The sequence below is a fragment of the Oncorhynchus tshawytscha genome, linkage group LG07, assembly GCF_018296145.1.
Source record: "Oncorhynchus tshawytscha isolate Ot180627B linkage group LG07, Otsh_v2.0, whole genome shotgun sequence".
Lineage (NCBI taxonomy): Eukaryota > Metazoa > Chordata > Actinopteri > Salmoniformes > Salmonidae > Oncorhynchus > Oncorhynchus tshawytscha.
Genome location: NC_056435.1, coordinates 33,240,422 through 33,265,859, shown reverse-complemented (window position 1 = coordinate 33,265,859; position 25,438 = coordinate 33,240,422). Strand labels below are relative to the sequence as shown.

Sequence of the window (25,438 nt, the reverse complement as noted above, 5' to 3'; positions counted from 1 at the left end):
AGGATTCACTCTGCGGCCTCTAACGTGTGCATCAAAATGACTATTTCAGTTGAATCATTCAGGAGGCCGCCATGTGAAAAATGCACATCTGAAATTTCCGCACGCCTTGGATCCGCATCCACAGATTCCACACCCAGGCATGCGGCCTCTTCACAGAACATCAAAGCCACGCTGTGTTGATGACATGTTAAGTTTAATAGACCCAAGAGGAAGGAAGCTTTCACATGGCACTTCGCCTCTGCTTCTAGCTGCTTAGAATTCCACTTTAAGGCCACCTGAGACCAGGTGTCACATTCTTCGAGTGTCTCTTAACGAACACTCGTTGTATCGATAAATTGAATAAATGAAGAGGTGCGGAATCTCAGAGTCCTGGGACTCCCCTGAGTGACGACTGCTCAATTGAGTTGTTTGAATGGAGCGCTAATGATGAAAGGCAGCTTTTCTATCCTTCCGTCTCTCTCTCTCTCCTAGACGGGACAGACTAGAAGATGTAAAGGACGGGTTGGTTCTGTGTCTGACAGAACAGATATCTGATAAGTGACACATTTGTAGTTCTTTAAGAGTGACTGCCTTAATTACTGTCAACCGTGGACAGATGAAGAATCAGATGAGAAATTAGCATTCTGTTTAACTCTCCAGGGAGAAAGAGAGGGAAGAGGCAGCAAAACACAGACAGAATCTAAAGGAATACATTTCCATTGATTTAGCGCTGCTGTGCCTCTAATTAGTTCACGAGTGGGAACTTTCAGTCGGCCCATTTAATTGATTCAAGTGTTTATGATTGCGCCTGTCCATTTGATGTCTACACTGATAGGGAGTAATTTAATGTTTAGTTGATGTTGGTCATCTTATTTCTTTCTCGTTGTACATTGGATTTTTCCATCCTCAAATGATTCACAAGAACCCAGAAATAAATAAATCAACAAAGAAAGACCTTGTGGACAGATATATTCAGCAAGGTGTGCTACAGGCTAATGTCATATATAAAATGGGAATCTGAGGTTTACACACTTTGATAGTTGTTATTTTATTTTTCTAAATGGTTGAAGGCCGGGCCGCACAAATTCCTTCATTCTATGGCGTCTCTCTCCTTATTTTTGTAGGCCGTCATTGTAAATAAGAATTTTGTTCTTAACTGACTTGCCTAGTTAATAAATAAAGGTTTTGGGGGGGGCAGAACCGAGTTTGGGATACCCTGGTGTAAAGTGTAAATAGAAGGGAGAATGTTGTAACCCTTACTAGCTAACATTGTCATTAAAAGGGTCACTGCTCTGTACCACTCTCTACCGTGGAGAAAGATAAAGTAGCACTAGTCTGAGGTGGCACCTCAACAGTACACGTAGAGAGAGTCAGAGGGATAAGAAACAGTGGTGTTTATTAGTTGCACAGTTACCGTCAGCCCTGCGACGTTGTGACCGTGCGTTGGATAGTAAGAAGGGGGTGATGACAGACAGATCGGGCAATGCCAGCCAATCAGGAGACAGGAGAAGACTAAGCCTTCTGGGAACCTCTCTGTCACACTGCAGCCGTCACAACTGTCCCCGCTAATTAAGAGCTCTCTGCAAATATCTGCATGGCTTTAATGGGAATTATATGCGACACCACCATTTATTCTCACTGTCTGACTGGCAAGTTAACACTCTCCTTCCCCTTTTCCCCTTATTCTCTCAACTTCCCTCTGTCCCTCTGTCCCTCTGCAAGACTCTGTCTCTCTCTTAGATGCACATGCACACACAAACCAATGTCTAAAATACTTGTGACATAGATAGTTGGGTCAGCAGTCAGAATAGTGAGAATAAGATTGCTGTTCACAGGCTTTCCTTTAGGGGGCACTACAGGCGATCATACAGGGCAGTGACCAGGATGGATACTTCCTCATAGGGGCATCTAATGTCTTTGATAACAAGTCGCTACATGATTGAAGTGATATTCAAAGACAGCATAGAGTACGAGAAAAATGAAATCCCAAAGAAGCACAGGAATCCCTGAATCATCTCTGTTTTGTGCAAAGCCATTTCATTTTGATGATGCATCCTTTTTTCATTCAACCTCTTTGTTCCTTTTGTTCAACATCAGGGAAATGGCAAAAGTACATGCTTTGTTTGACTCCACCTAAATTTAAGTGTTGTCTTGCTGTGATCTTTCCTGCTGTATGCTTGTCTGTCTTCAAAGAGCTGACAGAAAAGATATCTCTGGTTTTGATGATAGAGAAATTCAGATTCTAGCATAGGGCATTTATTACAAACAAAGTGACAGAGAGGTGTGGAGGCAGTGGGAGAGAGGTATAGAGAGGTAGAGAGAGAGAGGTAGAGAGAGAGAGGTAGAGAGAGAGGTAGAGAGAGAGGTAGAGAGAGGTAGAGAGAGGTAGAGAGAGAGGTAGAGAGAGAGAGGTATAGAGATGTAGAGAGGTAGAGAGAGAGGTAGAGAGAGAGGTAGAGAGAGAGAGGTAGAGAGAGAGGTAGAGAGAGAGGTAGAGAGAGAGGTAGAGAGAGAGAGTAGAGAGAGAGGTAGAGAGAGAGAGGTATAGAGAGGTAGAGAGAGAGAGGTAGAGAGAGGTAGAGAGAGGTAGAGAGAGAGGTAGAGAGAAAGAGGTAGAGAGAGGTAGAGAGAGAGAGAGAGAGAGAGAGCGAGAGAGAGAGCGAGAGAGACTGAACAGACTGAAATAAAATACCTACTAGGCGATATTCAAAGCTCAAGTTTTGCCAGCCTTCAAAGTTTTCCGTCCTCACACAAAGTAAAATAACAACCTTACATGAAAACAAAATGAATTCTTGAGATATTGTTTTAAATAGTCATAGTGGAGGTATGGCTGGAGAAGGAGCTGCACTGAGCTCAGGTTTAATATCTCTCAAGTGAGAGCCACTGACAGCCACAGTCGCACACAGTTATCCCTGATCCCATAAAGAACAGATGTGTCTGCGGCTCTGCACACAGGGTACTCCATTATGGATCGGAAGCTGAATGGGAAATGAACAAAGCACAGTACCAGGGCACTGAAATATGGATTTTAGTTTCTGCTCTCCCTCCTTCGTTACCCCCTCTCCTCTCTCTCCCTCTCTTTCCCTCCATCCTTCCCTGAACAGGTACCACAGAGAGGAGCTCCATCAATATAAATGAGCAGTAGTAGCCACCTGACGAGGAGGTATTCCTGGTCTGCTATTGACATTCACACTCAGGCATTCTACTCCATTCTACTCCACACACAATGTCCTATTGAGCTAAATCCTCTCATCCCATAGAGCAACTTGGCCTAATCCTCTACTGCAATAATTGGCCAAATATCCATTACTTTATCTCAGTGAAAAGTTACGTGACGAATACGTGAAAGATATGTGGGGACATGATGCATAGGTCTACTTCTTTGTGTGTTCAACTTGTCTCCCTAAGAGATGCTTTGATCTAGGGTAAGAGAAGAGAAGAAACACCCCCAAAATACAGCAACAGAAATGTATCGTCACAAACACCAGATATGTGCAGTGAAATATGTTGTTTTACAGGGTCAGCCATAGTAGTACGGCGTCCCTGGAACAAATTGGGGTTTAGTGCCTTGCTCAATGGCACATCAACAGGTTTTTCTACTTGTCGGCTCTGGTAATCAAACTAGTGACATTTCGGTTACTGGCCCAACACACTAACCACTAGGGAGATAGTGTTTGGTAAAAAAACAAAGAGGTGAAGTAACAGGAGAGAAAACAACTTCAGAGACACATCTCCAACCTCATAGCCATATCACATAAACAGGCTACATTTACGCTTTACAGCGCCAGCAGCACTTTCCCAATACAAACACCATCACATTAAAGACATGCTTTCAGAGAGACTTCATGTCTTCACCGAGAGGCTCTGAGCTTGAGAGTAACCTTGTTGCAAACAGATTTCTTGACATTTACATTTTTCCCACACCTGGTCTTCCTCTGAAATATTCTACAAATTGGTGGTTTGGCCATTGTATCGCAGGCACAAACACACACGGACACACATATGCACGCAAGCGCATGCACACAAACATACCATTACCCTGACAGAGGTGCAGAATGTGGGGTAGAGGGGATAATTAGAAAGAGTACAAATATGAATGGAAATTAAAAACAGACTAACAACCCCAATTATTACATTAGCCGGCCAATTTAGATCAAAGATCAGAGAAGCCAGCAAGAACTTTGTTGAAATAGACCAGTGGCCTCTCTGCATCAACAATCATCCCCATCCAGGAAGAATAGAGTAGAAACAGACACACATTCTGCCTGCAGGTCAGACTGCAGTATAAAGCCAGCCACATTCCCATGCTCTCCAGGCTGAATGGATGAGGCAGAGGGCAACACTGCTTTTTTCTCTCTCCACAACAAAGACAGAGGGCCCTGGAGACAGATGACTCGTTAAATGGCTGCTTTCTTCCCAGTCCCTGAGGTTTCTTAACACAAGGACAATAGGCAGATCCCAGGAGACGGCCGTACAGGGAAACACACTATGTATAATTAGAGTAAAGATGTGTCTGCTGCTGTTTGGTGGGGGAAGAGGAGGAAGAAGGGGAAGAGGAGTGTGTGTGTGGGGGGGACAGGTTGGGTTTGTGCTACTGCTGTTTGGGGGGAGGAGGAGGAAGAAGGGGAAGAGGAGTGTGTGTGTGTGGGGGGGAAGGTTGGGTTTGTGCTGCTGCTGTTTTGTGGGGGAGGAGGAGGAAGAAGGGGAGGAGGAGTGTGTGTGTGTGTGTGGGGGGGGGGCAGGTTGGGTTTGTGCTGCTGCTGTTTGGTGGGGGAGGAGGAGGAAGAAGGGGAAGAGGGGTGTGTGTGTGGGGGGGGAAGGTTGGGTTTGTGCTGCTGCTGTTTGGTGGGGGGGAGGAGGAGGAAGAAGGGGAAGAGGAGTGTGTGTGTGGGGGGCAGGTTGGGTTTGTGCTGCTGCTGTTTGGTGGGGGAGGAGGAGGAAGAAGGGGAAGAGGGTGTGTGTGGGGGGGGCAGGTTGGGTTTGTGCTGCTGCTGTTTGGTGGGGGAGGAGGAGGAAGAAGGGGAAGAGGAGTGTGTGTGGGGGGGGCAGGTTGGGTTTGTGCTGCTGCTGTTTGGTGGGGAGGAGGAGGAAGAAGGGGGAGAGGAGTGTGTGTGTGGGGGGGGACAGGTTGGGTTTGTGCTGCTGCTGTTTGGTGGGGGAGGAGGAGGAAAGAAGGGGAAGAGGAGTGGGGGGGCAGGTTGGGTTTGTGCTGCTGCTGTTTGGTGGGGAGGAGGAGGAAGAAGGGGAGAGGAGTGTTGGGTTTGTGCTGGGGGTGGAGGAGGGGAGGAAGAAGGGGAAGAGGAGTGGGGGGCAGGTTGGGTTTGTGCTGCTACTGTTTGGTGGGGGAGGAGGAAGAAGAAGGGGAAGAGGAGTGGGGGGCAGGTTGGGTTTGTGCTGCTGCTGTTTGGTGGGGAGGAGGAGGAAGAAGGGGGAGAGGAGTGTGTGTGTGTGGGGGGCAGGTTGGGTTTGTGCTGCTGCTGTTTGGTGGGGAGGAGGAGGAAGAAGGGGAAGAGGAGTGGGGGGGCAGGTTGGGTTTGTGCTGCTGCAGTTTTCCTCCACCGCTGCTTGCTAACCTCCCTCCCTTCTATTGCCCAATCTACTTCCACGACTCAATTTGCTTCCTCTAGCCTATTCCTTGGGAGACCTGCAGAATGGACCAACACTTCCACTCCGGCCAATCACCAACACCCTGAGGCTACATTGGCGCCCTATTGGCAAGCTGTGGGCAGCCAAAGCCTGGCGAATCAGGTGGAGCCAGGAGCTGAATGGATTTTTTGGTTTGGCTGTGGGAGGTGCAAGGCCTGCCAATGAGGGCTCAGGAGTGGCATTGTGTGTCTCCGAGGGAGGCTGCCAGAGGGGTCAAGGCTGAGGACTGCAGGCTGACAGTTATTTAGTGAGGGGCAGAGCTCTCTGTCAGTCAGTGGAGGCAATGCCTTTGTACAGCTAGGTCCGCAGTAATGGGACTGTCACCCTCTAATTGTCCAACTGGGATGCTGCAAATACAGGCACAAGCACTTAGGACACACGCGTGCGGGCGCAAGCGGACACACACACACACACACACACACACACATCCTATCCAAGTTTCCTAATGCATTTTAATGTTAAGCTTTGAATAAAAACTAGCGGTAACAGAGAGACATTATGCTAGACTAAAATAACAGTGGAATATGAATGCATTAATAAACCAATAAAGCGTTCCTTTCTGGTTCTAAATAAATAGCATTACCACAGAGATGATTCTCTCCCACACATACACCAACTCCAGCTGCTGAACTGAACACCAGGTTTATTGAGTCGAGAGACAACCGGGTGTAATTTAGTGCCAAAACGGGTTCCTGGAAATGGTGCACAGTTGTGTACAACGTCATCCATTTCTCATGATATGTTACGTCCTGCAAAGACGTACATTTTTGTCTTCTGTTAATTCGTATGATATGTCTCAGTCTGTGTAGCCCAGGTATCTGTTGCTGTCTGGACCAAAAGAGTACAACATGTTGTCGCCGTAGCATGTGATTGATTGGTGCCAGCAAGCATTTGGCCAGTTTGGATTTGGCTTCAGACCACTCAAATCACTTCCTTTGCAAAACATCATTTTCAGAAAAACTTCTCAGTTTCTGGTCTGCTTGTGTTGATGTCCTGCGGTAGCTAGCTTGTGTTGATGTCCTGCAGTAGCTAGCTTGTGTTGATGTCCTGCAGTAGCTAGCTTGTGTTGATGTCCTGCGGTAGCTAGCTTGTGTTGATGTCCTGCAGTAGCTAGCTTGTGTTGATGTCCTGCAGTAGCTAGCTTGTGTTGATGTCCTGCGGTAGCTAGCTTGTGTTGATGTCCTGCAGTAGCTAGCTTGTGTTGATGTCCTGCAGTAGCTAGCTTGTGTTGATGTCCTGCAGTAGCTAGCTTGTGTTGATGTCCTGCAGTAGCTAGCTTGTGTTGATGTCCTGCAGTAGCTAGCTTGTGTTGATGTCCTGCAGTAGCTAGCTTGTGTTGATGTCCTGCAGTAGCTAGCTTGTGTTGATGTCCTGCAGTAGCTAGCTTGTGTTGATGGCCTGCAGTAGCTAGCTTGTGTTGATGTCCTGCACTAGCTAGCTTGTGTTGATGTCCTGCAGTAGCTAGCTTGTGTAGATGTCCTGCAGTAGCTAGCTTGTGTTGATGTCCTGCAGTAGCTAGCTTGTGTTGATGGCCTGCAGTAGCTAGCTTGTGTTGATGTCCTGCACTAGCTAGCTTGTGTTGATGTCCTGCGGTAGTTAGCTTGTGTTGATGTCCTGCAGTAGCTAGCTTGTGTTGATGTCCTGCGGTAGCTAGCTTGTGTTGAAGTCCTGCAGTAGCTAGCTTGTGTTAATGTCCTGCGGTAGCTAGCTTGTGTTGAAGTCCTGCAGTAGCTAGCTTGTGTTAATGTCCTGCAGTAGCTAGCTTGCTAAATCGTCCCTTTCCTAAGCCATGGATGGAGATGGGGATTTGGACTTGTGGATTTTGATGGCGATTCTGATCTAACCATAAATGAATATGTTGTGCCACTGGCCTGAGACGATTGAAGTTCAATATGTAGCCTAGTAGGTTCACATTAACTAGCTAGCTAACGTAGCTGGTTCATTGTTGCCCATGGGAGGAAGTTAGGCTAGCAAGCATTTTAGCTAGGTAGCCTAGGACAACAAAACCTACAAGTGTACTGTATGACAGAGCCATAGACCCGTTTTGCCAACATGAAAGAGAGGAGGATGGCATTGACGTTCGACTAGTCTACAAGCAGGATGAAGGTATTCGGCGCATGTGACAAAAAACATTTGATTTGTAATATGGCTTTTTTACTGGCTTTGCGGGGCTTCCTCAGTGATTTTACCCAAGCACCGACACTGAACTTGATAACTCCATAACACCTACCCTGAGGCGAGGTCTCATATTATGCATCATTGGTTGACTTCAGTAAAGGAACAACATGAGCCTAGTCTGATTGGTGTCTGCCTCATTGTTCTTGACGTGGTGAAAAGAATGTAATACATTTCCAAAGGACACAGTCCAGATTACAGCTCCAACCCACTTCAGAGTGGGCGTTCGCCTTCACATACCAGGACTTCAATCAAAGGCCCTCTCATTCCATTCTTCTGCTTTGCCCAAGGACTGTGTTTTTACAACCTTATCTCCTATTTTCATCCCTTCTTTTATCACAATTTTGTTCTTTGGTGTGTCTGTCTGACTGGCAGTCAGTGGTGAGGTTTGGTGGGGAGGACAGAGCGAAGCAGAGAGGCTCATCTTACCCCGTTTGGACTGGTTTCCATCAGATGTGGCTCATTGGGTCCAGTCTTAGGTGCTGGAGGAGACAGTTGAGATGCGACTGCCACAAATGGCCTGAAACTAATGCTGCTCTCTCTCACCTCACAGATTTACTATGCTCTTCAAATGGCTTATATCTCCCTCTCTCCTCCTATCTCAACTGTCCCCTTTTCTCCCTTTCATTTCTCTGCTCCCTCTATCTGCTATCTATTTAGGCCTAGCTGTTTTTCAATCTCTATTTCTACTCCCTCTGTCATGAGCAAAAATGTATTTGACAGTGAAGGCATCGGAAGCATATTGCATTCTACCACAATGGTAAACCATTGCCACCAAAGCAACACTTCTTGAGATTGATCATGAGTGAATTGCACATAAAACCTCTCTGCAGAGGAATGCTGGGGCTGTTAGTATCACTCTGATAATTTCCCCTCTGTTCATATGGGGAAGGGGTTTACTCAATGTGTCATGCAGTAATGTCCCTTATAAACATGTTTAATAAGTCATGTTTCCAACAATTGTTTACAGACAAATGATTTCACTTAGAATTCACTGTATCACAATTCCAGGGGGTCAGAAGTTTGCATACACTAAGTTGACTGTGCCTTTATACAGCTAGGAAAATTCCAGAAAATTATGTCATGGCTTTAGAAGCTTCTGATAGGCTTATTTACATAATTTGAGTCAATTGGAGGTGTACCTGTGGATGTATTTCAAGATCTACCTTCAAACTCAGTGTATCTTTGCTTGACATCATGTGCAAATCACAAGAAATCAGCCAAGACCTCAAAAAAAAAACTGTAGACCTCCACAAGTCTGGTTCATCCTTGGGAGCAATTTCCAAATGCCTGAAGGTACCACGTTCATCTGTACAAACAATAGTACGCAAGTATAAACACCTTGGGACCACGCAGCCGTCATACCTCTCAGGAAAGAGATGCGTTCTGTCTCCTAGAGATTAACATATTTTGGTGCGAAAAGTGCAAATCAATCCCAGAACAACAGCAAAGGACCTTCTGAAGATGCTGGAGGAAACGGGTACAAAAGTATCTATATCCACAGCAATATCGACATAACCTGAAAGGCCGCTCAACATGGAAGTAGCCACTGCTCCAAAACCGCCATAAAAAAGCCAGACTACGGTTTGGAACTGCACATGGGGACAAAGATCGTAGTTTTTGGAGAAATGTCCTCTGGTCTGCCGAAACAAAAATAGAACTGTTTGGCCACAATGACCATCGTTATGTCTGGAGGAACAAATGTGGCAAAATGGCTTAAGGACAACAAAGTCAAGGTATTGGAGTGGCCATCGCAAAGCCCTGACCTTAATCCTATAGAAAATATGTGGGCAGAACTGAAAAGGCGTGTGAGCAAGGAGGCCTATACAAACCTGACTCAGTTACACCAGCTCTGTCAGGAGGAATGGGCCAAAATTTACCGAACTTATTGTGGGAAGGTTGTGGAAGGCTACCCAAAATGTTTGACCATAATTTAAAGGCAATGCTACCAAGTACTAATTGAGTGTATGTAAACTTCTGATCCACTGGGAATGTGATGAAAGAAATAAAAGCTGAAATAAATCATCCTCTCTACTATTATTCTGACATTTCACATTCTTAAAATAAAGTGGTGATCCTAACTGACCTAAGACAGGGAATTTGTACAAGGATTAAATGTCAGGAATTGTGAAAAACTGAGTTTAAATGTATTTGGCTAAGGTGTATGTAAACTTCTGACTTCAACTGTATTTCTTTTTGAAAAGGCACATGTAGCCTACATATCAATGCATACACACAAACTATCTAGGTCAAATGGTGGTGGTGGGGGTGGTGGTGTGTGGTGGTGGTGGGTCGCGGAGTTAGGGGTGGTGGTGGTGTGTTGTGGGTGGCAGTGGTGGTGGTGGGTTGTGGGTGGCAGTGGTGGTGGGTTGTGGTGATGGTGGTGATGGCGGTGGTGAGTGGTGGGTGGTGAAGGTGGTGGTGGGTTGTGGTGGTGATGGGTGATGGTGGTGATGGCGGTGGTGAGTGGTGGGTGGTGATGGTGGTGATGGCGGTGGTGAGTGGTGAAGGTGGTGGTGGGTGGTGGTGGTGGAGGTAGATGAGGATAATAAGGATATGGCCGGAGCCAGACATCCCTGGAAAGAACAGTAAAATCAGATGATTCAAGTGGACATCAGACTCCCTCCACTCCAAGCCAGAGCACTAATGGACTAATGGACTTAAAAGAGAGAACAGTCCCTAATTGGAAACCAACTGGCTGATCATGAATGTTGTGTGTTTCTTGTTTATTATCCAGACTCTGTTTTGGATGTAATTGGGGTTAAACAAATCACAAACAATAACTCAGGCACATTTGCCTCCTGCGGCCTCATATTACATGTGTTGATGGAAACATAAATCTTCTCCATGTGTTCAACTAAATCAAACTGGCCAACCTGGTGAAGGTTTCTCAGATGACAACAGGGAATTACTTTAAGTTGTGAACCCTGGTGAATCTGGCTGTTTGGGACTGTCTCACCTCATAAAAGAGCTAGAGAGATAGTCGGAGAGTTTCTAAAGCTCTGGACGTATGGGGGACTCAGTGTGCTGTCAGTGTGCTGCTGTAGCCACAGAGGTTGTTCTCGGTCACCTCTAAGGGTGTTTTCACACTTGGTCCCTCTTTCAGCCAATTTTTATGCAGTGTGAACACTCCAAAGGAACTCAGACCCTTCAAAAGAGCCCCCAAAGCAAATCGAACTGAAGTGGTTTAAGTTCAGTTCGCTTGAATTCCTCAGTCCGGTTCCCTTTTTAGGGCAATGTGAACACAACGCTCCCCAGCCCTGGGGACTGCAACACCGTTTCTCCTCCATTAACCCTCACATTGGTCCCACGAAAGAGAAAAGATGATAATGTTCAGGTTTGCAGAAAAAACTTTTTTGGATATTGATTAGAGATTGTCAAGCATAAATAGTGAACTGGCAAAAGAGTTGAGTCCTAATTCAAATGCAAGGGCAGTGTGAATACAAAGAGAACAGAGTTATTTTACCCCAGAGTTCACTTTAAAGAGGACTGAGATCGGTTATTTTAAAGAGGACTATATGTGAAAACCCCCTAAGACGAGAGATAAAGAACTAAATCCCTTCTGCTCTCTTCACTGGCTAGCTGTCACAATGGAACGACCCAGTCAGCCAAGCGGTGTTGCAGGGAGAAGAGGGCATTTAATACCGCACTGGGCCACAGATGTGATGCACACACCCCCCATGGTTAAGGAACATAACTATTTTACTACAGCTAAAGGCTATAACCGAAGCATGCGCTTGCACACACACACACACACACACACACACACACACACACACACACACACACACACACACACACACACACACACACACACACACACACACACACACACACACACACACACACACACACACAGGAACCGCCGGGGTGTCAGTAAACCCAACCATCTGACGCTGAATATGAAGGAGATGAAAGGAGATGAAGGGGTGTTCATTTCTCCAGCAGGGTGGTACAATCCTACGCCTCCCCTCATCCACCCTGCTCCTGTAGTCTGTGTGTTTGTGTGGGTGAGTGAATGAGTGTTTTTTTGCTTTGGTGGAAAATCTGCCCTCTTGCCGACTCGTTGGTGAAAGGCGATTTCAGTAATCCGGGAGTGTAAGCCGCGCGATACAAATGGGCGTGAGGGAGCTCTGTGGTGGCCCAGAGAAAGCTATCTCTGGCCTGGATGTCTGAACAGAGGCAGCACACAGTTTCCAGGAGCATCCTGGAACCATGGAGCTAACAGAACTAACCACACTGGCAGAGCTGCCATATAATGCCAACAGGAATGGAGATGGTTTGTCACTTCTAAGTTAGTTAACTGGTGAAGCAGCGCTGTGTGTGTGTCCATCTGTCTGTATCCTCTTGTCTGTGTGTCATGATTTCTGTCTGTGTAGAGTTTTAAGGCGTACCAGACCAATCACATGGCGCTGCATCACCACTCAAATCATTCTCTTTACCTGCTGAAGGTCCTTGATAGAAACTACCAGTGTGGTGTTCTGTTCAGCCCTTCATAGTGATTGTATGAGATCTATTCAACCCTTCTCTTCAGTTGCCTAGGTGAGTGACCCTTAGACAAACGTGGGATGTCTGGCTTGAAGATGTCTTTGGCTTTGGCTCAAATAAAAGTAAAAAGCCTTATGATCCGCGGGAGTGAAAACAGAGCAAGCTCGAGTTGTTGTTATCAGAATTGACGATGAACTAATTTCTAGTTTACAACACAGGCATAAGCGACTACCAACTGAGAATAGGATATATACAGTAGCTTTTTAACATTTCAAAAAGACAACTTCGACTTAACTGCACATCAATAGTTCTTGATAAGTGTGATAACTGTCACTCACTCTGACAAGCATTTGTGGGAAGGGTCCTCTAGAGTTTTCGGGCACATTGATTGGTGGGATGACCCAGTCTCGCTTCTGTCGTCTCAGACCATTGGCAGAAGAGCTTCTTTGATGTTTCCGTGGAAACTTGATAACCCTGGGATTAGAGTCCCAGGCCCTTGCAATCATATCCTCCAGTCCAATCTGTAAAGACAAGAAATCAACACATACTGTACATTGGCTGACCTACAGTATTCAACAATAACTTGAGAGCCAACTACACAATGTAAAGTCTCAATAGAAAGGAGTGGTGTCAATGAATTATTAGTTCATCTTCTAAAAGTGTAGAGTATGGAAAGTACAGGTGACTAATCCACCATGAAAATCAACCTTCAGGTGACAAGGAACATAATAAAACATATTTTCACTGTTTCTTGAAGATAATACAACAATGAATGAAAATAAAAAGGTTTCCAATTCAAATACAATCCATGCTTTTGACTCTTCACCTTAACGCACTTGGCAAATCACCGAAGAGGACCCAGCCTTAGCATGAATTTCAGGTATTAGTCCTGCAGAAAGCTTACCAATTGCCTCTGCACAGTCCACAGAGGTTGACTTCTATGTCTTTATCCAGCAAAAATCTTCTCAGTCTGAAAAATCACAGTTGGATGTCTCCAACTTGACCTTCTGAGTCTCAGAACTATGCTGCTCCGTGTGACGCATTCCGTGACATATCCCCCTGAAAGAGGCCTTACTCCAAATGAAAATGGATTGATAAAATATCACTTCAATAACAGCAAGATCAGAATGTTAGGAGGACCAACAGTCATCCTGCTGTGTGTGAGATCATTGGCGATTCACTGCTATTATAAGCAAAGACTAGTTTCCCAGAGCATGAGGCCTAGTGGTTAGAGCGTTGGACTAGTAACTGAAAGGTTGCAAGTTCAAATCTCCAAGCTGACAAGGTACAAATCTGTCGTTCTGGCCCTAAACAGGCAGTTAACCCACTGTTCCTAGGCTGTCATTGAAAATAAGAATTTGTTCTTAACTGACTTGCCTAGTTAAATAAAGGTAAAGAAAATAATAATTAAAAACATGTACGCATGTAAATATTGTTAGACAAAAGAGGAGAATAAAATAAACATGTTTTTAATTAGACTGAACAAAAATGATAAAATGCAACATGCAACAATTTAAATGATTCTACTGAGTTACAGATCATAGGAGTAAATCAGTCAATTTAAATTCATTAGGCCCTAATCTATGGATTTTGCATACACGGACGGGAGCAGTTCTGGTTGGGGATGGGAGGGCAAAGGCCAAGCACACGCACTGGGGAGCCAGGCCCAGCCAATCAAAATGAGTTTTCCACCACAAAAGAGCTTTATTACAGACAGAAATACTACAGAAATACTACAGTTTCATCAGCTGTCCGGGTGGCAGTTCTCAGATGATCCCACATGTGAAGAAGCTGGAATATGGTGGTCCATGGCTGGCGTGGTTACACCTGGTCTGCGGTTGTGAGGTCAGTTGGATGTACTAACAAATTCTCTAAAACGACGTTGGAGGCGGCTTATGGTAGAGAAAGTAACATTAAATTATCTGGCAACAGCTCTGGTGGACATTCCTGCAGTAAGCATGCCAATTGGTGCGGCAGGTAGTCTAATGGTTTGAGCGTTGGACCAGTAACAAAAAGGTTGCTGGATCGAATCCCCGAGCTGACAAGGTAAAAATCTGTCGTTCTCCCCTTGAACAAGGCAGTTAACCCACTGCTCCCCGGTAGTCCATCATTGTAAATAAGAATTTGTTCTGACTTGCCTAGTTAAAAAAAGGTTACATTTAAAAAAAAAAATATTGCACACTCCCACAAAACTTAAGACATCTGTGGCAGTGTTGTGTGACAAAACTCCACATTTTTGAGTGGCCTTTTACTGTCCCCAGCACAAGGTGCACCTGTGTACTGACCATGTTGTTTAATCAGATTCTTGATATGCCACACCTGTCAGATGGATGGATTATCTTTTTTGGGATCTTTTATTTCAGATCATGAAACATGGGACCAAGTCTTTACATGTTGCGTTCATATTTTTGTTCAGTGTACAATACACTTGACCTAATCTTAATCCCTCATTTGATTTTTGGGATTTTTTCTTTCATGTTTTATCTCCTCATGTTAACAGGTACATCGCACACTGGTGTAAACACATTGTAAATCTGTCCCTATGTGTTTATAAGACATACTGCATACATTGGTAGACCTCTGGGAAATGTATATGGTATCTATCCAGTGAGGGTTGCTGTGTCCTCATGCCTGAGATGGTAGTGTTTGTGTGACCCAGTGATCCTGCTGTTTCTCCTGCTCCCCACAAACAGAGACATGCATGCTGCTGTAGACTTGAAGCCAAGCAGAAATCCTTCTGTTAAACCTACTCAGAGGACACGCACACACCCAACTCAAACTTGAATCACCGGCGGGCAGGTCAGCTTATCCATACACATACGGTTTGTCAGACAGAGAGACAGATGCAAGCTAAACCTGAGCAAACATACTGTATATTCCCCCCTTTGTTTTAATTCTTCACGGCTTAGTGGATTTGACTACAGGGCTTTACAGCAGGCCTCCTGATAGCAGCAGTGATGAAGGTAGCCGGGCAGGAGAGAGAGTGAGGGATAGGGGACCAGATGTGGTGCCCAGATAAGATAACTCTCGCTTCAGCTCCGCTCATCCACAACACTCACAGGTACCAGCACAGGGGCAGTGGTGCGAGATGCGAGCGTGCCATTACTTTCATGGGTGGCAGGTGGAAGTAGTGTGTGCGCGTGCATGCGTGAATATGTGTGTTTGACATAAACAAAGAGAAAGGAAATAGGGGGAGGAGAAAAACAGAGAAAAAAGACAACTAAAATGTGAGATCCTATATTGATAGAAAGCAGAGAGGGTGGAGTTGACATGTAAAGATGCCGCTATGTGAGGATGAGTAAGGATGGTACCCATGATGCTCCAAGGCTTCCCTGCCTCTTGCATAGAACCTCTGTTTCTACCCCATGTGCTCCCTCCCTGATAAAGTCCTTATCGGCACCTCCGATATCTGTTGAATAACTCACACAGTACTGCTGCTCGCCATCATTATCAAAACCTTAGTCTGCTGACGAATGCAGGACATCAGGGCCGCTGATAGTGGGGTCGATGCATCTGATCGCTGTTGCATTGGCAAACTCCCACATTCCTCCAAACGCGGTGCCAGGCAGCCACAACAGAGCAAAGAGCCTGTCTATGGATGATACCACTGCAGTGTATCCACGTGACTCACACTCCAAACAGCATGGCAAATTATAGCCCTGCGAAGCTGGCACAATGACAAACATCACCACAATTAGAAAGAAAAAAGGGGAAACTGGAACAGGCTCTTTGTGCTGTGAGAAAGGTATGTTGGGTGTGTGTGTGTGTGTGTGCGCGCGCAAGCAGGGATCTTGGAGTGTGAAATCAGTCCCAGAACCACCCGGAGCTCCCTAGGCCCAGAGCTAGCGGGCTGGCCAGCTGGCTGCTCTCTCCTCCCAGCCAGGCTGCATGTCACTGGGGCATCAGTCAGCCCCGCAGCCCTGGAGCTGACATCTGGAGGTTGTCATTCTGAAGAGCAGGAGGCAACACTAAACAGGGCCTTTCAATTACACAATATCAAGTATGTGCTCGTTTCCCATCCTCCATTCACTGTTGATCTTGAGCTGTTCTATCGCTCCTTCATTCTCCCACGCTTATTCTCTCCGACGAGGCCTGACCAGAGCAGTGGTCCGTGGTGAACAAGGGGGGCGACGGGCAGGAGGACAATCAAGAGAAGACAGGTATCCCAAATCTGACCTCTTATAGAATCAAGGGAATTAAAGAAGGCTGCTATGACTATTGATACATTCCTCTTGTGGATGTAGAACTGGGCTGCAATCACAACATAGACTAGTCATCATGACCTTCACTCTCAGACCCTGTATTGCCACCTCACCGACCAATAAGACCCTAGGTCCTAAACCCCTCCCCGCTACTGTACGGGTCTCTGCTCTCTAATCTAACACATACAGGTATTCTGGTGAAGGGGGATAAAAGTAAGACTCAGTGTACTGGTGCATAACGGACTCTCTGCCTCTAAGCTGCAGGAGAAGGCAGACCAGAGCAGCATGAAATTAGCAGGGGGTATGTGCATACAGACTCAGTGGACATGTAGGGCACCATAGCCTGAGTCCCTGGCAGCCAGAGTGACACTACTAATGCCTCATACTCTTAAACAGGAGGTAGACAAACTAATGTTCACAGATATAAATGTGCATCCAATATAAACAGATACGCTCTAATGCACACACCAACACATACCAAGCACTATGCACAGTTCATCTAGGAAGAGGTAAATCAAGCCAACTATTAATATAACATAATAACAGGAGTCCAATGAGTCCCTGTACACATGTCTGCTCTGAAACGTAATATATGCAATTACCTGGTAATGGAGCCGTCTATCTTTTAAATCACCTAATATCTTTTGGCTGGTTAAGCACCTTTTAAAATTGTACTGTTGTCATTACATGTTGATTATATTTTGGTGTCTGATTGTTCTTCCCTCTCCCTTTCAACACTATTGACTCAGAGATAGTGGCTCAGATGACACAGAGTGGCTCAGATGACACAACTCCGCCACAGCATTTCACACATTTCAATGTCTGTGCCCTCACAACATTCCTGTTTCAGTCAATACTTTTATAACCTCAATCTTGCTCCTCACTGAGTAGGAGACATCTATTTTTGAAACTGGGAGCAAGCAATTCTGTATTATCGTTCCGTATACAATAATCTTTTAATCAATACTGCAGAACCCTCAAACTCACCTCTGGACCTCGAAGCCAGTTCCACTCATTTCGTTTTTTCATTGTCCCCCTCTCAGCAGGGACTGATTTAGACCTAGGACACCAGGTGGGTGTAATTCATTATCAGGAAGAACAGAAAACCAGCAGGCTCCGGACAACAGCATCCCCAAATGAAATGAGAAAACAGTTGGGGTAGAATGCTGGGGTAGAATGCTGTTCCACAGTGGCTTTGTTATTGTTGGTGAATTTGAGTTTAATTGCTTTACCTCTCCAAAGGAAACAGAAGAGGGAGTGAGGGAGGGTGGACAGGACATTAGGAGGGCCAGGGATGTGAGGACAGGACATTAGGAGGGCCAGGGATGTGAGGACAGGACATTAGGAGGGCGGGAGGACAGGACATTAGGAGGGCCAGGGATGTGAGGACAGGACATCTGAGGACAGGACATTAGGGGCCAGGGCCAGAGATGTGAGGGCAGGACATTAGGAGGGCCAGGGATGTGAGGACAGGACATTAGGAGGGCCAGGGATGTGAGGACAGGACATTAGGAGGGCCAGGGATCTGAGGACAGGACATTAGGAGGGCCAGGGATGTGAGGACAGGACAGGACATTAGGAGGGCCAGGGATGTGAGGACAGGACATTAGGGGCCAGGGCCAGGGATCTGAGGACAGGACATTAGGAGGGCCAGGGATGTGAGGACAGGACATTAGGAGGGCCAGGGATGTGAGGACAGGACATTAGGAGGGCCAGGGATGTGGAGGACAGGACATTAGGAGGGCCAGGGATGTGAGGACAGGACATTAGGAGGGCCAGGGATGTGAGGACAGGACATTAGGAGGGCCAGGGCTGTGAGGGCAGGACATTAGGAGGGCCAGGGATGTGAGGACAGGACATTAGGACAGGACATTAGGAGGGCCAGGGATCTGAGGACAGGACATTAGGAGGGCCAGGGATGTGAGGGCAGGACATTAGGAGGGCCAGGGATGTGAGGACAGGACATTAGGAGGGCCAGGGATCTGAGGACAGGACATTAGGAGGGCCAGAGATGTGAGGACAGGACATTAGGGATGTGAGGGCCAGGGATGTGAGGACAGGACATTAGGAGGGCCAGGGATCTGAGGACAGGACATTAGGAGGGCCAGAGATGTGAGGACAGGACATTAGGAGGGCCAGGGATGTGAGGACAGGACATTAGGACAGGCCAGGGATGTGCCAGGGACAAGACATTAGGAGGGCCAGGGATGTGAGGACAGGACATTAGGAGGGCCAGGGATGTGAGGACAGGACATTAGGAGGGCCAGGGATGTGAGGACAGGACATTAGGAGGGCCAGGGATGTGAGGACAGGACATTAGGAGGGCCAGGGATGTGAGGACAGGACATTAGGAGGGCGGGATGTGAGGACAGGACATTAGGGATGTGAGGACAAGACATTAGGAGGGCCAGGGATGTGAGGATAGGACATTAGGGATGTGAGGACAGGACATTAGGAGGGCCAGGGATCTGAGGACAGGACATGAGGATAGGACATTAGGAGGGCCAGGGATGTGAGGATAGGACATTAGGAGGGCCAGGGATGTGAGGACAGGACATTAGGACGGCCAGGGACATGCACGGCGCTACACCGGGGCTAGGACGGCTATAGCCCAGTCACAAATCTGTGTAGCCCCAGTAAGGCCCCCTCAAACGTTTTAGTATTTTTACATTTTTACATAAAGAAATATGAAAAAGTTAATAACCAGCCATTTTGTTCCCAATCAGATCCCTGGCTGCATGGGTGTGTACCCTATGACGTGTGTGTGTGTTTGTGGTGGTGGTGGGAGGGTAGTCTGGTGTGTGTGCTCGCGCACGTTAGGCTATGTTATGTGAGCTAACTTCTAGCTAGCTAGTTGCCCATCTCGCCCAGTTGCAATGGACCGTTTTCTGATGAAGAGTGCGGGTAGGAATTGAAAATCCAAACCCTGTCTCCGAGGGGGCCAAAGAAGAAGATAAGAAAGATGAGTCGGCGAGAGAAACTCGTGAGCCACGACGTGAGGGAGCACTAGAGAAGTTTATCGCTGCTAGCTGCTCCACAGCCACCGTTAGCTGCACTGTTAGCACAGCCACCGCTCCCTCTGATTTAAGCCAGTCACCTGTTGAAGAACCAAGGTGCCCTCTTCTTCGGCGTTATCCAGCCACAAAAGTTGGACAGCAGGATCGCTACTTCAATCGTAGATGGTATGAGGATTACAAATGGTTGGAATATTCTATTTCAAAAGGACCATGCTTTCTGCTTTGCATGCGGCCACTTGCAACGTCCAGGAAACCATGGTGGAGAGAAGGCGGCATTTACCCACAATGGCTACCAGAACTGGAAGAAGGCCACACGTTCGTTCAAGTGACAGTGTGGAATGAGTGGACTATTCAGAAAGAGTCTGGCTCAACAATATGCAACACTCTAAGTGATGGACATTCTAAACTAGTCAGAGAACAGAGAGTATATGAGAGCAGTTGTGGAGTCACTGCGTTACACTGAATACCAGGGACTTTCATAGAGAGGAGTCACTGCGTTACACTGCCATACCAGGAACTTTCACAGAGAGGAGACATAGAAAACGACACGGCTGTCAACCAGGGAAACTTCCTTGAACTTTTACAGTTCATAGGCAAATTCGACAAAACAGTTGCACAGAAGATCTCAGATGATACTCGAAACGCTAAGTACACGGATCATGTAATACAGAATGAAATACTGGGCAAACTCTCGACTCAGCAACCTTGCCTGCCTGTCCATACACACAGAAAGAACCAGGGCCCTGCCTGTCCATACACGCAGAAAGAACCAAGGCCCTGGATGTCCAGAAGATTAAAGACTCATTTGCACTGAACCACAACAGACGCATCGTTCTTCTATAAAACAACACCTGATGAGTAACTGAAAAGTATTTTATTTACAGACAGAGCGCGCCTGTCCGGTGGTGGGAACATGATTCAATCGCGCTGATCTGGATGGAACAAGAAGACGCAGGCATATTGTCGGCCAGTCGGCCTACAAGTATTTTTGCAATAGAAATAAAATGGCTAAGATTGTGATGATAGCCAGCTCATTTTACACCATGTGTGCACAGCTGACAGGCATATGGTAAACGCACTTCTCGATGTGGCTGCAGTGTAGATATTATTCCTTTCATTTCTGACGTTGTGATAGCCACAGCAGGACGCATGTATACAGTGGGGCAAAAAAGTATTTAGTCAGCCACCAATTGTGCAAGTTCTCCCACTTAAAAAGATGAGAGAGGCCTGTAATTTTCATCATAGGTACACTTCAACTTTGACAGACAAAATGAGGAATAAAAATCCAGAAAATCACATTATAGGATTTTTAATTAATTTATTTGCAAATTATGGTGGAAAATAAGTATTTGGTCAATAACAAAAGTTTCTCAATACTTTGTTATATACCCTTTGTTGGCAATGACAGAGGTCAAACATTTTCTGTAAGTCTTCACAAGGTTTGCACACACTGTTGCTGGTATTTTGGCCCATTCCTCCATGCAGATCTCCTCTAGAGCAGTGATGTTTTAGGGCTGTTGCTGGGCAACACAGACTTTCAACTCCCTCCAAAGATTTTCTATGGGGTTGAGATCTGGAGACTGGCTAGGCCACTCCAGGACCTTGAAATGCTTCTTACGAAGCCACTCCTTCGTTGCCCGGGCAGTGTGTTTGGGATCATTGTCATGCTGAAAGACCCAGACACGTTTCATCTTCAATGCCCTTGCTGATGGAAGGAGGTTTTCACTCAAAATCTCCCGATACATGGCCCCATTCATTCTTTCCTTTACACAGATCAGTCGTCCTGGTCCCTTTGCATAAAAACAGCCCCAAAACATGATGTTTCCACCCCCATGCTTCACAGTAGGTATGGTGTTCTTTGGATGCAACTCAGCATTCTTTGTCCTCCAAACACGACAAGTTGCGTTTTTACCAAAAAGTTATATTTTGGTTTCATCTGACCATATGACATTCTCCCAATCTTCTTCTGGATCATCCAAATGCTCTCTAGCAAACTTCAGACGGGCCTGGACATGTACTGGCTTAAGCAGGGGGACACGTCTGGCACTGCAGGATTTGAGTTCCTGGCGGCGTAGTGTGTTACTGATGGTAGGCTTTGTTACTTTGGTCCCAGCTCTCTGCAGGTCATTCACTAGGTCCCCCCGTGTGGTTCTGGGATTTTTGCTCACCGTTCTTGTGATCATTTTGACCCCACGGAGTGAGATCTTGCGTGGAGCCCCAGATCGCGGGAGATTATCAGTGGTCTTGTATGTCTTCCATTTCCTAATAATTGCTCCCACAGTTGATTTCTTCAAACCAAGGTGCTTACCTATTGCAGATTCAGTCTTCCCAGCCTGGTGCAGGTCTACAATTTTGTTTCTGGTGTCCTTTGACAGCTCTTTGGTCTTGGCCATAGTGGAGTTTGGAGTGTGACTGTTTGAGGTTGTGGACAGGTGTCTTTTATACTGATAACAAGTTCAAACGGGTGCCATTAATACAGGTAACGAGTGGAGGACAGAGGAGCCTCTTAAAGAAGAAGTTACAGGTCTGTGAGAGCCAGAAATCTTGCTTGTTTGTAGGTGACCAAATACTTATTTCCACCATAATTTGCAAATAAATTCATTAAAAATCCTACAATGTGATTTTCTGGATTTTTCCTAATTTTGTCTGTCATAGCTGAAGTGTACCTATGATGAAAATTACAGGCCTCTCTCATCTTTTTAAGTGGGAGAACTTGCACAATTGGTGGCTGACTAAATACTTTTTTGCTCCACTGTATCTAGGGCCTACAAGTACATTTCTTTTGCAATAGAAATATAACCACTAAGATTGTGATGATAGCCAGTTCGTTTTACAAGTGTGTGCACAGTTGACAGGCATAGGCTGAATGCATTGCACTTCTCGTTGTGGCTGCACTTACGATATTAATAATGTCATTTCTGACGTTGTGATAGCTATTTCTCATTTTATTGAAAAAAATGAGAACTTCCTTATAAATAAGTCATGAAAATCAACAATTCTCTTAGCACCCCCACATATTGGTCAAGCCCCCCCCCCTTAGTCCCGGGAGAGAAAACATCCTGGCGCCGTGCCTGGACAGGGATGTGAGGACAGGACATTAGGAGGGCCCTGTATAGGAGGACAGGACATTAGGAGGGCCCTGTATAGGAGGACAGGACAGGGCTCTTCTAGGCCATCTGTGAGTCCCGTGAGCCCCTGCCTGTCTGCAGTGCTGTTTGGGTCACACGGTAGGAGGAGGAAACCCTGATGCCATCGGGAAGGACACGCACACATACATGCATGCTCTCTCTCTACCCTTCAGTAACCATTCACCTAGCTTTTCTTGGAATTAGAGACTGACCAAATACAGTGGCTAACCGACATCAAATAGCCATGGGTTTAGGGTTGTAAAGGGTTAACATGGGTTTAGGGTTGTAAAGGGTTAACATGGGTTTAGGGTTGTAAAGGGTTAACATGGCTTTAGGGTTGTAAAGGGTTAACATGGCTTTAGGGTTGTAAAGGGTTAACATGGCTTTAGGGTTGTAAAGGGTTAACATGGGTTTAGGGTTGTAAAGGGTTAACATGGCTTTAGGGTTGTAAAGGGTTAACATGGGTTTAGGGTTGTAAAGGGTTAACATGGCTTTAGGGTTGTAAAGGGTTAACATGGCTTTAGGGTTGTAAAGGGTTAACATGGGTTTAGGGTTGTAAAGGGTTAACAATATATTGAGCCAGAAAAAGAAGGAGTATGACCATTTGCTGCATGTCTTTTTTGTTTCTGAAAAGATTTTAGTGTCGGAGAAATCCCTTATCCTGAATTATACATTTCCACAATTTAGTTTTTCATGGCAACACATTTAATGAAACAATTTAAATTACTTATGACAACTTTTCTACAGGGGATAACAGCAATTTTCCACTTCGGAATCACCTGCTGACCAAAATTACACACTGCTGCCGGAAAGAAAAGTGTCCGGAAAGTACCTAGCATAAGTTGTAAGCGATTTCCAACAAAAATGTATCAATTTAAAACATGTAACTGGTTTTCACATTTTCATTTGATTGCTCAAACATAATTATTTCTTGTTCTATTATTGAATCTCTCTTGCTCCCACGACGTGGGAACATAATTACAAAGTGCTGTTAGCACATCACCTGGTTCCTGCATGCCTCCCTCAGAGTGGAACATTAGCTCAATCAATGTCAATTATTTCATGCCCTCCATTATTGTGCTGGGAGGAGTGGGCAGAATTTTAATCCCAGCTCTGCAATTGCTTTACACAATTCTTGGACGTTTTCTATGATTAAAAGCATGACCTGGAGGGAGCATTAAGCCTCCCACTATTCAACATCTTATTTGAAAAGCAATGTTTGTTAATGATATTGAAAAGCAGAACCTGAAATGTGGTTTTATATAATGTACTTGAGGATCATTGAAAACTGATCTTACCTGAGAGGCTAGAGGTTTTCCAAGTGTATAAATAATGTACGCGTCTCCATGCAATTGTACAACTGAGGTTCAGTACAGTCTGTCAGTAGCAGGGGTGTGTTGGTGTGTCTATACCTAAGGCTTTAGCAGTGTATATATGTTTACCTGACTCACAGGAACAGAAGGCGGGTGGCCAGCCAAGGCCAGCTTGACCGTGGTCTCCCAGATATGAGGGTCATGACCTCCGCGGGCGGTCACCATGAACTGGACTGGATCAGACAGGTTGGCCACCTCCTGCTCAGCGTACACCGAGCCGTCAGGACGCACACTGAAGTTAGGGTCGCTGCTCTCGAAGTCCACAGACTTGCTGTGCTGACAGTCGTCAAACTTCACTAGAGAGACACAGAGAGACAGACAGAGAGGGAGCGAGAGAGAGAGGGAGGGAGGTAGGGATAAAAGAGAGAGGATGAGGTGACAAATCTGGTGACGTGACTGCTGTGAAATACTGGCATAGCTTTTCCACCTCCCTAAAGACACATCTCTCCTCATCTTGTCTTCTGAGGTGAAGGCAATTTTTAATCTCCATCGAAACCAAAATAGATGTATGAAACAAATCCTTATTTCCTTGCGTTTTTGAGGAGAGACAGGGGTACATGGAAGCTATGTCAAATTAGTGCAGCACACTCTGAAGCGCTTTGTCTTTCTCAGTCAAGTTTCCCCATTCAAGCAATTACAATGAGCAATAGCTCCTCCCGCCAGCCTCCACTGATTTCGAGAGAGAGAGAGAGAAGGGGTGGAGCACTTTGATATAGACACTGCAATGACAGATAACATCAAGTTGCCAGCTCAACCACATCAAATCTGAGGGAAAACTCCAAAGCTGAACTGACTGAACATTCACTATCAATACCTTATCTTTTCATTCAGAGGAATAATCAAAGCTTTTATACTTTATTTTAGATTTGAGAATTTCAGGCAAAACACTCAGACATTAATGTCAAGTATTTTTACTTTTCAACATCTTGCTGCTGCTCACACGGACTTGGCATATGCCACCTCCAGAATTGAGTGCTGAAGCATTCTGTCATCGCCAAGTGTCCCAACAGAGTGAGTCATGTAGGTAGTGGCTTGTCAGAGACGGAGGGTATGAAAACATTCTCTCCTGTGGCCGTGCCACTGATAAATGTCTAGGCATCTCTAGTTAGCAGATGGTGCCATCACGGACACCTGAGGGATGCTTCTAGAGCCCAGGCCTGTTTAGTGGAGCCCAGAGAGGGATAAGAGGCAAGCAGGAAAATAAACTGGGTCTCACAGCAGCATTCGTCATATGGTATGACCAATCTGTAGCACTTTGTCTGAGAATGGAGGTGTGAACGCTGCCGAAGTAACTGATACAACACCAACAGAAAAGACATGCACACATACACACATAATAAATGCAATAACAAGGTCTTAAGAAGGGGATTTAAGTGTCTGTAAATCACCAAGGTTAACCAGGCTCTGACTTGTAACTACTGTTGGGCCAA

At 45.8% G+C, this 25,438-nt stretch overlaps 1 protein-coding gene across 1 annotated transcript in view; it reads right to left on the bottom strand.

Moving 5' to 3' along the window:
• Positions 1-25,438, bottom strand: part of LOC112254395 (cadherin-4) — a 264,955-nt gene that overhangs the window by 63,354 nt on the left and 176,163 nt on the right. Inside the window, exons 4-5 of the mRNA XM_024426954.2 lie at positions 24,078-24,304; positions 12,627-12,809 (exon numbers count right to left, since the gene is read on the bottom strand). Of these exons, the coding sequence (XP_024282722.1) occupies positions 12,627-12,809; positions 24,078-24,304 (410 nt within the window). The remainder of the gene's footprint in view (positions 1-12,626; positions 12,810-24,077; positions 24,305-25,438) is intronic.